General features: G+C 37.0%; 1 protein-coding gene across 7 annotated transcripts in view; it reads right to left on the bottom strand.

Annotated features, from left to right (window-relative positions):
• The window catches only part of EPS15L1 (epidermal growth factor receptor pathway substrate 15 like 1), a 46,024-nt gene that overhangs the window by 30,038 nt on the left and 957 nt on the right, over positions 1-15,029 (bottom strand). For 6 of the 7 annotated variants that reach the window (XM_030231691.2, XM_050986021.1, XM_050986023.1 and 3 more), the window contains exons 2-16: positions 11,633-11,674; positions 11,330-11,419; positions 11,048-11,095; positions 10,291-10,386; positions 9,588-9,650; positions 8,642-8,767; positions 7,081-7,140; positions 6,509-6,745; positions 5,789-5,946; positions 5,177-5,333; positions 2,789-2,874; positions 2,366-2,438; positions 1,693-1,854; positions 680-877; positions 259-423 (exon numbers count right to left, since the gene is read on the bottom strand). In XM_030231691.2, coding sequence (XP_030087551.2) covers positions 259-423; positions 680-877; positions 1,693-1,854; positions 2,366-2,438; positions 2,789-2,874; positions 5,177-5,333; positions 5,789-5,946; positions 6,509-6,745; positions 7,081-7,140; positions 8,642-8,767; positions 9,588-9,650; positions 10,291-10,386; positions 11,048-11,095; positions 11,330-11,419; positions 11,633-11,674 — 1,761 coding nt within the window. Of the gene's footprint in view, positions 1-258; positions 424-679; positions 878-1,692; positions 1,855-2,365; positions 2,439-2,788; positions 2,875-5,176; positions 5,334-5,788; positions 5,947-6,508; positions 6,746-7,080; positions 7,141-8,641; positions 8,768-9,587; positions 9,651-10,290; positions 10,387-11,047; positions 11,096-11,329; positions 11,420-11,632; positions 11,675-15,029 lie in introns of those variants that run through there. The other variant, XM_050986024.1, reaches the window with a different exon arrangement.

The following is a 15,029-nucleotide window of genomic DNA, read 5'->3' as shown; positions in this document are numbered from 1 at the left end:
CTTCCTTTGGAAATAAGGAAACACATGATAAAGGAAAATTTACAGCAAAAGAAGATTTCACCTTGATAAACTGAAGAAGAAAAAAAATGAAACACTAAACTGGAAATAAAGCCCCATCTCTGTCCTGAGACTGAACATGTGACAGATCACAAATCCACAAGACCATGTGCCAAATACCAGCTAAACAATACTTCAGATAAGGTGCAAGTCAGAAGCTTAATTAGTGTAAAATATATTAAATGACATTGTTTTTTTTACCACAGCTCCATAATTGCTTCTTTCTGTCTGCCCAAGGCCTTCACTCATATCTGCTAAATTTGTCAGACTACCACCATGAATCCCATTGAGAGCTTCATTGTATTCTTCAATGCTCTTATTCATTTCCTGATGGCTCTCTTGCAGCTGAGAGAGTTTACTTCTTGCCTGAGAGGGAAAAAATGTTTTAGCATGTTACACACTTAAGAACACTGTCATTCTTACAGTCTCCTTAAACACTGGTGCCTGACAGGTGCATTTTATCCCCAACAGAATTGAATGCTTCCTGACTCAAACCAGGAAATTACCTACTAAACACCAGTCAAAAAGGCTTATTTCATGAACCAGGACTTTTTCCTCCTCTGAAAAATAATTTTCCAACTACTTTCAAGAAGCAAAAAACTGTATAAAGTACAGTGAATACCTGGTTTATTTCTTCCTGGGTTGATTTTAAAGATTTGATTATTGTTTCAAGCTGCACTTTTCCAGCCTGGATACTCTGCTCTAGCTGAGTCTCTTCTTGTTGGAGGCGATTCAGCTCTGCTTTTGCTCTATTAAGGTCATCTTCCTGTAATTTTAAATCTGATTCCTGAGACTGAATCTGCATTTTTAGTGATGAAATCTGAAACAGTAGAAAAATCAGAGTGAAATTTGGAATAAATGGGACTTATTAAATGGTGAATTTACAATAAGTAATAGAAAGTGGTACAGCAACCTATCAACTGCTAAGGAAAATCTTTAGAACTTAATATGAAGAAAATGCATGCTGCTTCTGCTGTAGCACAAAATCCTTGATAAAAGCACATTCAATAAAACCTAGAAATACTATTTTAAATCAGAGAAATACCCCACTATTTATAAAGGTAATCAAAAGCTGTTTCCTAGATGTTCATCTTCAGAACTTGGTCCCATTCAAACATTTATCAAGTAGTTTAATGTTGATTTTAAGAGTTAAAATTACAGAGTTGTTTACAACCTTCCTTATACACTTTTTTCTGCGACTTCCTTACACAGGAAGTTTCTACCGTAAGGTAACATCCTATTTCCACTGGCAATTGCATCCACCTGAAAACTCAATCCTGATGACATTCAGAGTGATCAAAACCAGCACCACTGCCATGGACTGTCTCATGGGTTAAAACCACTGATTTTCAACTGCCCTATTAGGCTGAATAAATGTTTGACATATCCTCAGAACAACAATTCCTGTAGAAAGGGACCCCTGGAGATCATAGAGTTCAATCCGATAATCTTTTATGACCTTTACGGAAGATATTAAGGATGGCAAAATCCTTTCTTGGACCACTGCATTTGTCTAAATGTTGTCTAAAAATTGTTATTTATGGTAAAAAGAAAGTTTATTCATTAAATAAACAGAATTTCCCTTAATAGAAAACATTTTACTCTTGAGCCAGTCCAAAATTAACATCCACTTACCACCTGTGTTTCTTCCTGGCATTTCTGCCTTACATCATTCAGCATATCTTTCAGTTTGGCTTTCTGCTGGTCCATCTCATCCAGGCGGTCTTGGGCATCTTGTTTTTGAGCCTCCAGCTCTTGCAAGTTACTTGTTTCCCTGTCCAAATCGTTTTGCAGCTCCTGAAGAAAATTCCACAACTTGTAACTCATATTTAGCTGTTGTCTTAAGGAAGCATCAGCCACAGACAAAGAACTTAACAAAAATCAGAATATTTTCTATATCATATAGGCTACACTCTGCATTGCCTATTTTGTTTCTGCAGGAACTTCTGTAAGACATCAGGAAATAAATCACTGCTCACAAGAAGGAAAAGGGACTGTGACACAGAGCACATTGCATTGAGTTATCCTAATTATCAAAACCAAACTCTCCAAACACTGATTTCCTCAATTACATGTTAGTTAAACACTAACAAAAAAGACATTCAAACTGTTCACGTATACTATGCTTATATTAGCCAGCATCAGATGAAAACATGTTCTGATGGAGAACAGTAAAATAAATATCTTTCTGCCAGTTAGAGGAAAATCCCAAGAAAGAAAGAATGACAGAACAACAGAAAAAAAAATCCTATATTGCTACATATTACTTAAATTAACATGAAAACTACTGATAATAAGCAGTTTTTACCTGAACTTCACTGGTTTTCTGTCTGATTGATTCTTCCTTTTCCCTAATGTCCTGCTCCAGAGAATATTTTTCTCTACCAGATAAACAAGAACATGTATTTGTGATTAGTTAAATAACACAGCACACATGCAAAAATCAATTAAATATTAGTCTGGACACACTATGCAGACAAAAACGCCAGCCTCTATTCTCATGTATTCTTTAAAGAAGAAGAGGTGCATAGGTATCAATTATTCCTTGAAAAATGCCACCTGTGCCCATCATCAATCTTCTCAAGTCACCTGATAGACCTGTAGGGTACCACTAGGAAATTCATCACCAATTACAGCAACAAATAATGACAAAATGACTAAGAGAAAATAAACCGACACATCAGTACTACAGACTTAGGTGTTCTACACCAAGACAGTCCACAACTATTACCTCTGCAGCTGTGCAATTTCTTGACTAATATCATCCAGCTCCTTCACCCCTGTAAATTCTCCTGATCCAACAGAACTTGCGCTATCCTGTTAATAATGAAACAATCTATTAAAATGTCAAGTAGTAACAAAGCTCTTCCTTTAACAAAGGCTGAGGACAAAGGTGGGATACAAAATCTTCATTATTTGCATTTGCAAAATTCCATAAGAGATATCAAATTATTCTGTAACAAGCAAAGAACATGCCACACAATTCTACCCCTGAGACAGGAGAATTTTTAATATGCCTGTTTAACTGAACGCACAGCAATGAAAGGACAGGCACAATGCCAACAATGAAATTGCAGAAATGGTAGAATTAAAATTCAAAACCTAAAACTTAGTTCTGTTCTAGTCAATAGTAAAGTTTACAGAGGACATAATGAAATAAGATTGTAATTCCAGTCTTCTAGAGCCCTGTCACAAATTAAAGGCAATTTTTGCAACTATACCCCATTTTCTGTAGGTTGTTTCTACATTCATTCAAGCAGAGATCAGGGAAGATACAGAGGCCAACCCCTGCCTTCTAGATAAGTTAAGAAAGGATATCAGCGTTACATACAAAACTGGTTGTTATTGTTATTATAAAAAGGACTGCTCTTTCATAAAAAGCTCACCACAACTGAGCAAAAACTGCAGCACTGAACTCACTGCTAGTCTGACAAACCAGGAGACCTACAATTTTTATATAGCGTTTCAAAGAGAAGAATGCAGTTTGCCTGCTTCACTCACTTCGAGACAGCTGTGATAACCACAGAAAGCTTGGCTTTATTAAACATTAAAAAACAAAAAAGAACCCAACCAACAAGCCAAGACCAGCAGAGTAAGATGTGACATTTTTGTGGAAACAATAGGTGAATATGCAGTTTAAATAATTTAATTAAGTCCTTACTTTTGGGGGATCATTTTTTTGGTAATGTGCCATTAAATAATCACAAATGACAACTACAAATTCTTCCAGCAAATCAAAAATCACTTTTATATTGTCAGGCCAGATACAGATTTGCTGGGAGACCTGTACTGAATGCTGGACAGGATCACAGCCACGTGTCTCCCAATACGACTACGAAATAAATTAAAATGAGCTGCTGCACTGGTTAGGATAAGAGTCACTTAAAGCTCATAGAAGCATACAGTTTATTTTCTTTTATGCTCAGCTAAACAAATACTATATGGTAAAAAAAATCAATTAACTGAAAATAGCAGGAAGATTAAAGCTCTCACACCAAGATGTATTTACTGCTCAAAGCTGCAGAGAACTAGTCCAGGAGTAATTTCAACAGCACTGAGCTGCCTGTTCCAGGAACTTCCTGCCAGATCAATACATCTCCAGTTGTTGAAGGAAGGAATATCATCAGGCTGGCAGCCAGTGCTGGGCACTTCACATTGCTGTGACATTATCACCACGTCAAGAGCAAGTGGCACAGAACTCAAGAGCAAAGGCAGGCAAAGGTGTAGAAATAAAAATTTTTTTGACGTTAAAAAAAGCATACATTAGAAATGTGCATTCCTTTGGACACTGCAATTACTCACACGCCGCATTTCTGTTAGTGCTGAGATCTCAGTTCCTACAGGGGTCAAGTAACCTGATAGAGTCTATAGGAAAAGGATATAGGAAAAACCTTAGGAGGATCATAGCAACAGCAATAATTAAAATAAATAGAGTTCCAAAGGTTTCTGGTTAGGGAAAGCAATGAAAGTAAAGAAAAACACAGTATAATTTATAGAAAAGGTGAATGTAGTGACATGACAGAAGTAACTCTTCAATTCAGTTTCAGAAGTTCACTGACATGCTGTCAAGGAAAGAAACAAAGCAGGGTCAGCAAAGGATCAGATGCTCCAGTAAAGTGGTATTAGCAGTGATGGATACAGGACTGCGGACTGCTACAAAGGATGAATCTCAGAAACTAGGAAGTCATCACTCCTCATTTAGCCATTAAAAAATTTTACGTTTCCATGGGAGGAATATGGTGCTGATCACAGTCAGAGACATGCTGATCAACCAGCTTTTAATATTTGCTGTTACAAGTTCCCTGACTCAACCTTCTGTATGACAAAGGATTATACTTTATGGTAGATTTTTTCCAGCATTATTACTCCTTGGTTTATGGAGTATTTTACTGCATTTTTCTTTACCTGCTGTCTTGGTTGTTAAAAAATTAGCTATATTTTCAAATGTTATAAGGATTTTGTAAGAGGAGATAAGAAAAAATATTGGCAATTCTTTATCGTAATACTAAAACAAAACCCCACACAAAATTCACATTCAAAGCCCATTACTTTTAAAGCACTTTTAAAGCCCATTACTTTTAAAGCACCTAAGCTCAGCAACAACAAATTGCTGACTTACCTGGATGGGTGTGTTTCTGTCTGAGGGAGGGATCATATCTGGAGTTAACGCTTGTGGAGGATCAATCCCTTTGCTGACCTTCTGCTGAATGAGATACATGGCGAGTGCAAACTGGTCTTTGCTGAGCTTTCCCATCTGTCTCGTGTCGGCCAAAGACCTGTTAAAAAACATATCGTACTTACAGACAAAAAAATCTTATTTCTGCTCTACTAAAAAGCCTGAAATACATATATATACGTAATTTCTTTTTGGTTCATCCTCATCAGAGCTTACTTAGTCTAGTCAGATTTCCATAAACAGTGCAGTATTTTATTACACATATTTGACCGAACAGAGTAGTGTTAGTCTGTGAAAATATTTAGAGCACTAGAACTTCAAAAGACAATCACAAATCACAGACTGACCTATTGGCCCTGCTCCCAGAAAAGCAAAGGGAGTATTTATTTCTCCCTTAGTTTTCCATATAGTCCACATATTGTAGTATGTGGACAAGTAAAAGAAGTTGGGGGTTTTTTGTTTGTTTCTGGTGTCTTTTTAATGTTAGGATCACATTCTGAATCTGACTTCCCAGACCAGCAAGCTACAAAAATACAGCTAGTACAGAATTCTTACCATATATGTGCTAAGAGATTCTGAGATAGACCTGAATGCATAAAAATGTCCTTTACTTCTTGGCCACTCACAAACCCATCCATGTCTGTGTCTGTTTTTAAGAAAATTTCATCATATCGCACTTTTTCAGACACTGGTACCACCCAATTAACAGCTGGCTGCAAAACAAAGGTTGGCATTTCAAAAGAACAGAAACAGTCTTTATGAACACACTAAGTATATATGACATTATCCAGAGCTGGATGTGCTGAACATCTTGCATACTCCAGTCTGACTAGTAAATAAGTATTTTCACTGCATGTTTTAACTTCACACTTTTTATCTGAATAAAAACACTGATAAACAGCTATTCATCAGTTGAAAAGCATTAATTCTTTGGAAATACAGACCCAATTAAGTATATAAAGTCCTCACGCTAATAGCAGGAGATTTAGAAGTAGATTAATGATTTCTTTGGTGTTAAAGCAGATACACAAACAAAACCTTTCCATGGTTCCACTTTCTACAAACTTTCTATAAAGTGAAAATTCCCCCTATGATTTGCTACCTCGTGGTCACTGATTAAAATTCACCCAATGTTCTTCCAAGTCCTACCATTCTCATTTCACCCTCTCCACCCAAATCATCCGAACACATGAGGCAGAAATCAAAAAACGTATTTATTTTTCCTACATCTTACAAATACACAAATCTACAAAAATAAAAAAGAAAGACGTGTACCTGTGCTGGTTTGATGCTGTGCTTAGGAGACAAGCTCCCTATGCTGTTCAGACTGGTGCCACTGCCATGGGATGGGGTGGAACGGAGGCTGTCTTTTGGGGGAGGACTTGCAGGGAGAACAGGAACTGCACCAGGAAAGACTGATGTCTTCTTTCTTTTCGAAGGTGGTATGAGAGAAGGGGGCAATTGTGAAGGAACTGACTCTTTCTCAAGAGCTCTATAAACCAAATGCATTGCCTGCAAAGGCAAAAAGGTCAGACAACATTCACAATTATTTAGAAAAAGCAACAAGAATGTCCTGTGTCAGTCACTTACAAATTAGTAAAACAAAGAAAGTAAGACTAGAAAGGTAAACCAGAGCAATTAATTTTGAACGTAATTCCAACAAATTTAATCTTGACACAGGCAAGAGTCAGTAGGTGGACTTGAGGAAGGTCATTAAATAGCTCCATGTGAACAACTTAGATTAGAATAGTTGACTGTAGCACAGAAAGCCGCAAAGCTCTTGAGAAAGAAACTAGCTATTTGCTTCGACAGACTAGACAGTGAATTGAGAATTTAAAGCAACCTACCACAGCAAATTCATCCTTGTCCAGGTGACCATCTTTATCAATATCACTGAGATCCCAAACCTACAGCAATTAAGATGAAAAAATGATTTGCAGACCAAGTTACACTTTATGTGTTCATTGTATTAACATGCCCTCTAAAGACTCCTCATAGATTTTGGTGAAGATCATATTAGTTATACTACCTATCTAAAAATTCTCTGATGAAAGAGACTGCATTAGAGCACAGGCCACATTAATCAATACTGGCTCTAACAAATTCTAGCTGCCACTCAGACAGGTTTTTCATCTTTCTATGATGCAATTGCAGAGCCATCAAGCTGAGTAAAAGCATTTAGAGGTGGCTTTCAGAACTGCCCAGAGGGTGCGGGCTAGCAGACCATTCAAATTCCTCACAAGAAAATTCAACAGAAAATTCAATACATCTCTCATTCCTATTTCATTCCTAGATGATTAGGGTTTTCTACTAAAAACTAAAACTATGTGCAACTCCCTCTGGCCCCCAGAATTTCCTGTAGGAGAGAATTTAAGCATTTATCAATGCTTAATTTAGTTCATTATTAGGTGAGGCACATCAATGAAACTTGCAGGAGATTTAGAGAGATACAAAACTTTGTGAACTCCAACACAGCACTGTTTAATCATCAATATGACCTGGGGATAGTGGAGTCCACAAAAAGCCAAGACTTGAGGCTCAGTTGTGAGAACTCTGCTTTATCACTGGACCCTTGACAAATTTAAGCTCCTTAATTAGACTTTTCTCCATTTCTTCAGTGCCTTATCTCATCCACAAATTTTTCTGGAAGAGGCAAAAGCTTCCTGCATTTCTATTGTGACAATAACAAGATAAAATCTGAAGCCTTTCAAGACTTCACAATACTCAAGTACAGAATTAAAACAAATCATACTTAGATTTTGTAGATAATACAGAGCAAGAGGCACTTCTTCCTGAAGAGATAAAAGTATGTAACGCAGATGGAACACTGACACAGAATGTACTCAAAATATCAATATGCGAAGCATTAAAGAACGTGTTTTTAATGGAGGCAGAAAAATACTTAAGTTTTGCTTCCCTTGTAAGTATACAATGGATAGACAAAACTCAGACCTTGGAAGTATTCATAAACACACATGAAAGAAAAACCAACTCGATAATTTGCACTATGAAAAAAGGAAGATGTTTTAAGGTATTCTCCTGTACAAACAGAGGATGGATTTAACAGTATATCTAATAACTCATATTAGTAAAAATGACAAAACAGCCGAATCTAATGTCCTAATAGCTATTATGATTCAGGAAAGCTTTTCCTTGTTCTTAAACAACCAAAATCAAATTTTCACTTGTAAATGAACAGAGAGACAATGAAGCCAATCTACTCTAGGGTTGAAATTACTACTCTTATTTCTAAGTGGAAGACTTCAGAGTCTTAATGTTCCTGCTTTACAACATGCACATGATGCAAAATCTCAGCCAAAACCTGATCTCTGTTGATAAATTACATTTTTAACATTGCAATTACAAGAAGCTAAATAGAGACTAGCTATATCTAAACAACTTACTTACCCTTCCGAGGATATCAAGAGGTAGCTTTGAATTCATGAGTACTGGTTTTACTTTGTCTCCTGAAAGTAAACCATTTACTGGCAAAAGGCTTTCAAAAATACCATCAAACTTTGCTTTTTCTTCCACCTAGTTGGTAAGAAATAGTCTGAATAAGTAAAAAAGTGTGTCTGTGTGAGTAATGAAAATGAGATCTTGCAAGAAATTAAGACTGGTCAGTCATGTATTCATCTTAAATTTCCAAGCTTTCTTGCAAGTGCCACTGAACTGTATTTAAATGTAAACCCACAGAGAAAGCTTTGAAATTAGGTTCCTAAATCTAAAGGTCATGACAGCTGGGAGATTTTACCATGCAGCAGACAAGGTGTGCTTCTCTTTTAAAGTAACTTGGATAAACTCTATAGAATTAAAACTTATTCTTCCCACTTTAAAGTACATATAACTGCAAGATTTTTATTAAATTTCTACCTTTTGGAAATGTTTGGAGTTGAAAATTACCTAAATATAGACATCCCTACATATGAATCAAAAGTTATTTTTTCCAAATTATATATATTGCTTGTATCATTGAATACTAATTTGAAACTAGGAACTCAAGCTTTTAATTAACAGTTCAGACTGGATGCGGTGAAACGCTTTGCTGTTCCCAGTGGGGTTCCTTTATACAAACAAAGTGCCTAATTGTAGGATTCTGGAAGAAATCCAGGCAAAAGATTAAAATTCATTTTCTTAAAAACATCCCACCAGTGGCTGTCAAAGGGTTGTTTAATACTTATTCCATATCTAAAGCTACACTTTGGTGTTCTCTATTGTGCACAGGTTTGCACAGAAAGGGAGGACTTCTGAAATGGGAAATACATTTGATACAAATTTCTCTCACTGGAAAAATTACACACAGGAAAAATATTTACTTCTAAAAAACGGATGGAATGTGCTCTTTTACACTTACCCTAACAGCCCAGTGAGTCTCTGTGGAGGGTGGTGTGATCAGCAAAGGACTGCTAGTGTCATGCTGAAAATGAGAAATTTTTTTATTTTTATATATATAAAAATAGATAAAAATACTTACTTCTGTCTCTAGTACTTATTAATTGCACTAAGTTTGAGATGGTTATAGACATGAAGCTTAACTACATTGAGGAAAATAGGCTGCACATGTACCTAAATAGAAGTCACACTCATTTTATAGCATTACAGTACTTGAGTAAGGACATCTAGCAGATGCATTCAGTGTCCAAACACAGAACCAATACAAACCAAAGAGGTTCTGCAGCAGCTAGTGCAAGGCAATGCTGCAGCAATGCCTTTTACTACTCATTCCTGTTGAGCCAGCCCCAAAATAATCTTTTTTGTTTCCTTTTTTTTCATTAATTTAGAGTTTAGCCACATCAGCTTCCTGACCAAGCTGACCAGACTTAAACTCACTCTGGTTTTGCAGTCCAGGAAGGGGCCGGTTTCTTGTCACTCAGCATGACAAGACTGCGGCAGCCCTGGCTGCTGTGCCCTAAGGAACTGTTTGACAGCAGCCTGAAGCCCCAGAACCATGACATTTATGAAATACAATATCATTCCAATGTTCCAACTGAAGCCTTAATTCTCATACAACACATACCTGCATTTGGATACTACTTACAATGGTGGATACTACTTACAAATTTAGGAGGTGGCACAGTCAAATTCAGACTGCTCAGGTTTACATCATGGCCATTCTGCGCACATGCTACAAGGCGCAACGCAACGTAGAAACCCTACAAACAATTGTGCTGTCTATTAAAAACCGGTTTCAATCACAAAAAGTAACCCACCTACCATTTTTACTAACACTGTATACGTGCAACTCAGTAAAAAGAAAACCCCACATGTACAGCCCCATAATGGCAACCATCCCTTTGCTTTTAAGGATGAGTCCAGAAAAATTTTACAGTAACAGGAAACAAAGAGGAGAAAACTGCAAGTTAGTTATTATGAAGAACTCTCTCCTAAGTAAAATACAACAGTTTTTCTTTAAAATGAGTAATGTTTTGAAAGAGTTCATTTGTATCTACAAGTAATTTGCTATTTGGTATTCCAAGCCACTTCTAGTAAAAATGCTAAATTTTTTCATGCACAAAAGTCTTCTAAAATCAAATCATAGTTTTCATTTGTGGCTCAATAACCGTGTACCTACACAGTACACACACCAATTATTTACAAAACAAAAGAGATACAGAAAATTAGAACCAAACTTCTCCCGCAGCCTCACTGAGTAATTCACTTGGATATGAGCAGTGCTGGGGAAAAAACTCATCTTGTAAACAAAACTCAACCCTGAAAAAGATAAAGATAACTACTAGTGGTACCAGGGCTTGATCGAAACAAGGCTAATCTGGGAAAGGTAATACAGGAAGTCTACATGAACATTTCATTTACCTGTTTATCTAAGTATCCTTTTCCCTCTGGGTCAGCCAAATCCCATATCTGTAGAGATACAAAATAAAAGCTGCTGTGAATTTCAAAGAAAACTTAGCTCAACAGCTCCTGCTGTATGTCTTCTCATAGTGTTCATTCAGCTTTCAAGTAATGACAAACAATGTTACTGAATTGTCGAGTTAACAACGAAAATGTTACAGAAAAACCAAATTTTCTTTTTAAATTTTTCCTTTCACTTAAGTGTAAAGACAACTACTGCATTATCCAATTCCTTCAACTTACTTTTCCAAGGATGATATCAGAGAGACCAGACTTTTTAAGAAACAGAGCAGCTTCACTTGCCCCAACTCTCCCTGTGTATGTTGGATCTACCTGAAGGAGAAAAATTAAAATTTAATTGAAACGTGGCTGTTGTGAAAACAGATTTAAGAAATGCAATCTTGCCTCTAGGTCAAAAGGAGTTACAGAAATTGCATCACCACTCAGAATTCATACAATTTTAGCACCGCAATGGGGAAAGAAAGAGAAGGAAACCTTGGCGAAGAAGAAATTGCACTTTATTTTTACTTCTTTTTAAGAACATACCTGTTTGTAATATGTTTCATAAATTGGATTCCCAGTAGAAAACTGAAACACAAGTAAGAAAACAGAATAAACAACAATCAGAATTTAGGAAAAGAAATGTATAGCACTTTGCGTATTACTTCTATTGAGAACCTAAAATAGTGTGTTAATTTGCTGCGTTACAAACTGGACACTTGAATTTCAAGCGTGAATAACAGTGATCCACCAATTCCACAGACTACTGTCATCTCTTAGACCTTCTCATTCATCAGGATTCCTACCTCTCCTCACACTTTTACTTAGTGACACTACATAGGGATAAGATTTTGAAGAACAGCTTTGAATTATTTGCCGAAGTATTTCAGATCTCAGTATGAGAAGGACTGATAACAAAGGCCCAGCTTTCAACAAAATGCTGACCTGAATACCTACTGCACCATATACATCCGTATTGAATATTTTCAGCAGACAATTATACGCACACACACACAGCCTGTGTTAACACATTTCCAAGACTAGGATCTTAAACTGAAACAGAGTAAACAAAAAACCAAACCAAACAAAAAAAGAACAACAAAAAAAAAACAACACCAAACCAACCAAACAAAAAAAAAAAACAAAAAAAAACCCTAACCCAACCCAAACACATATATATTAAAAGAATGGCAAATTAACAACTCTCACAATTCCCTGACAACGCTTTTGGAGGATTTCAACTTGGTGTAACCACTGCATTACACGAAAGCTGCAGACCCAAGGAAAGCCCTGCCTTTTCAGTGTCCTAAACAAGCAGATCCCAGTTCCTCTTGCCGACATTCCAAGCAAATGGCAGCTGGAATACCAAAAGATGCAGAAGCCCCAAAACCTATCTTCTTACAGGCCTCCTAGAATTGCCACGGGAGGTCTAACCCTGTGCAGGTTATCCCTACACATTGCTCTCCTCAGCCTCAATGTCAACAAAAGCAATCTGGTCAAAAACTGGTCAGTCCTTAGGCCGCTCAGAGGCCTTAAAAAGAAACCAACAAAACAACTCAATAAAGATGTCAATGAGCAAAACAACAGAGATGCCACAAAACCTGCTTGGGATAACCACTCTCCACCTCTAGGACAGCAGTCAGACACCTGGAGTATTTCACACTAAGTCCCATCACTGCTCTGTCCTCTCCCAATGTCACCTTCTTCCTTGTTATCCTCATGGATTTCCAGATGTTCTGCTTACTCTGAGAGGAAGGAAGGCAGGAACATGATGAAAGAAAAGACCAATCAAGAACACGAAAACTTTATTTTACACCAAGAGAACCTTCTTATGAGTTTACAATAAACATGCTAAATCTTCATTTAAGGAGCTATCCATAGTAACTAATTTCTCTGAACCGAGCATAAGCAAACACTGAGTCTCTAAAGATTACAGGTCTATTTGAATAGAAAAATCCAGCATTTTCAGAACAGTTTCCTAAGCATCTTGATCATACTTGACTTACATCCATCAACAAAATAAGCTGCTGCATTTTCCAACATCAGCACCCTCTGGAAGCTCTTGCTCTCCCTGATGGCAGACAGGATTTCAGAAGGATGTTCCAAACATAACTCATAAATCTCACTATTCTTTGTGCTGGCATGTAAACAATCAGCACATATAAGCATTGTGTTCCTGTCCAAGCAGGAAACACATCATTCTGAGAAAAGGTGGAAGTAGGAAATAGCCTGTTCCACTCTGAATAAAACCATATTTTCAGCCAACTATCACCAAACTATGCACCTCTTGTTTATCAGAAAGCTCAGACACGGGAGTCAACCACCAACCACAAGCTCCTCAAACTGATGCAGTGAGTGACCTAGAGCATGCAGAGACTGGATTCGTACCAAGACAGAGAGCAAACTGCTCCAGCAGCAGGACTGAATGATCTCATCCCATCACCAGACATTCCCGTCACCCCCATTTGATATTGTCAGCCATGACACAGAGCTGACTTACCTGGCAGAGGTGGCAGGAAGCCAGGGTGATGTGCTTCAATGCTGTGAAATTTCTTCTACAGCAAATTATTCCCCCAACCACTGCTGAAAAGCACCTCAAGATCAATTCTCTACTTGCAGAATCTTTCAAAGATTCAGTCTTTCTGACCGATTTACCTAAATGACTGCATCTCTGTGATGAAGCAGACCAGACAAAATGGGTTCAAGTGATAAAAATAGCACAGCTCTCTATCTACCCATCACCACATGTGATGACATCACCATCATTCAAGAGGATTCTGTAATTTGGTGACATCTGCTCACGAAGGACCAACCCAAGACTGTCAACATCGGCAGAGACAAAAATTTTGAAGAGTGCACTGTTGACGATGTCAAAGCACAACCTGTTAGAGCCCTAGTGCCTTGTTGTTTAACCTCCAAGTTGACTTCCTGTTCAGAAGTCGAAGTCTTCAGCCTGCACACTGTGCGGTAGGCAGTGCACACGCACGGATATCGCTCCAAGTCCCTTAGTGCAGGTCTGGCAAAAAGGCACAAGTAAGCACCTGCCACCAGAACAATTAATTCCCTTTCCTGAAGTCATCTCGGAGTCACAAGGATCTCTGGATCGCATTAATTATTTTAAATAAAGTATTATTATGATAAATGAATAATGATAAAATATTTTAAGCTGCTTGAATTACCCATACTCTTTGCAGCTCTTAATATATTGGTACCAATAATCTTATTTTATAGCTTTCTGAGTGGATACGCCTCAATGTTACAACACACATACCCTCTCCTATTCTGTCTAATTCCATTTCTGGCATTTACTCTAATTAACACATATCTCCTTAGTAATCACAAAACTGAGGCCATTAGAAGAGGAAGTTTATTACTTTAAAGGAAATTCTGTTTAGAGCTAGATTAGTCTTGACAGTTCCAATATACAAAAACAAGTTTTAGAACTACAATGCTTCCACTGAATTCGTTAGAAAATACTATATAAAAATAACTGATACGTTTACAGAATGTGGTCTTACATTTTGTAGCAAAATAAATACCCTTGATGCCAGACTCAAAGATCAATGAGAATTTAAACTAGAGAAACTGAATTTCTAGAGTAATTTGATAATGATTTGATTTTTACCGATGTATTATTGAATTTCACCACTATAAACCCTTTCACATCCAGAGTTTGACTTACATATTTTGCACCACATTGATCACTCGAAATTTTCTGATAACAGTTTGTGTTCACATGGATGTTTTCAAGTATGTTCACTTAATCAAACCAACGTTAATCAGGACTCTTGCAAAACAGAAACTAAACAGTAGTACATGTTCTTAGTAAGACACACAGCAAGTTATGTTATCCAAGCACCACATAACTCCACTGCGAGACAAATTTTTAGAATATCACAACTCAAAGATAATTCTTAAAAGGAAATCGATATATTTAAATAAT

The sequence above is a fragment of the Serinus canaria genome, chromosome 28 (assembly GCF_022539315.1).
Source record: "Serinus canaria isolate serCan28SL12 chromosome 28, serCan2020, whole genome shotgun sequence".
Taxonomy (NCBI): Eukaryota; Metazoa; Chordata; class Aves; order Passeriformes; family Fringillidae; genus Serinus; species Serinus canaria.
This window is presented reverse-complemented; position numbering and strand designations above follow the sequence as displayed.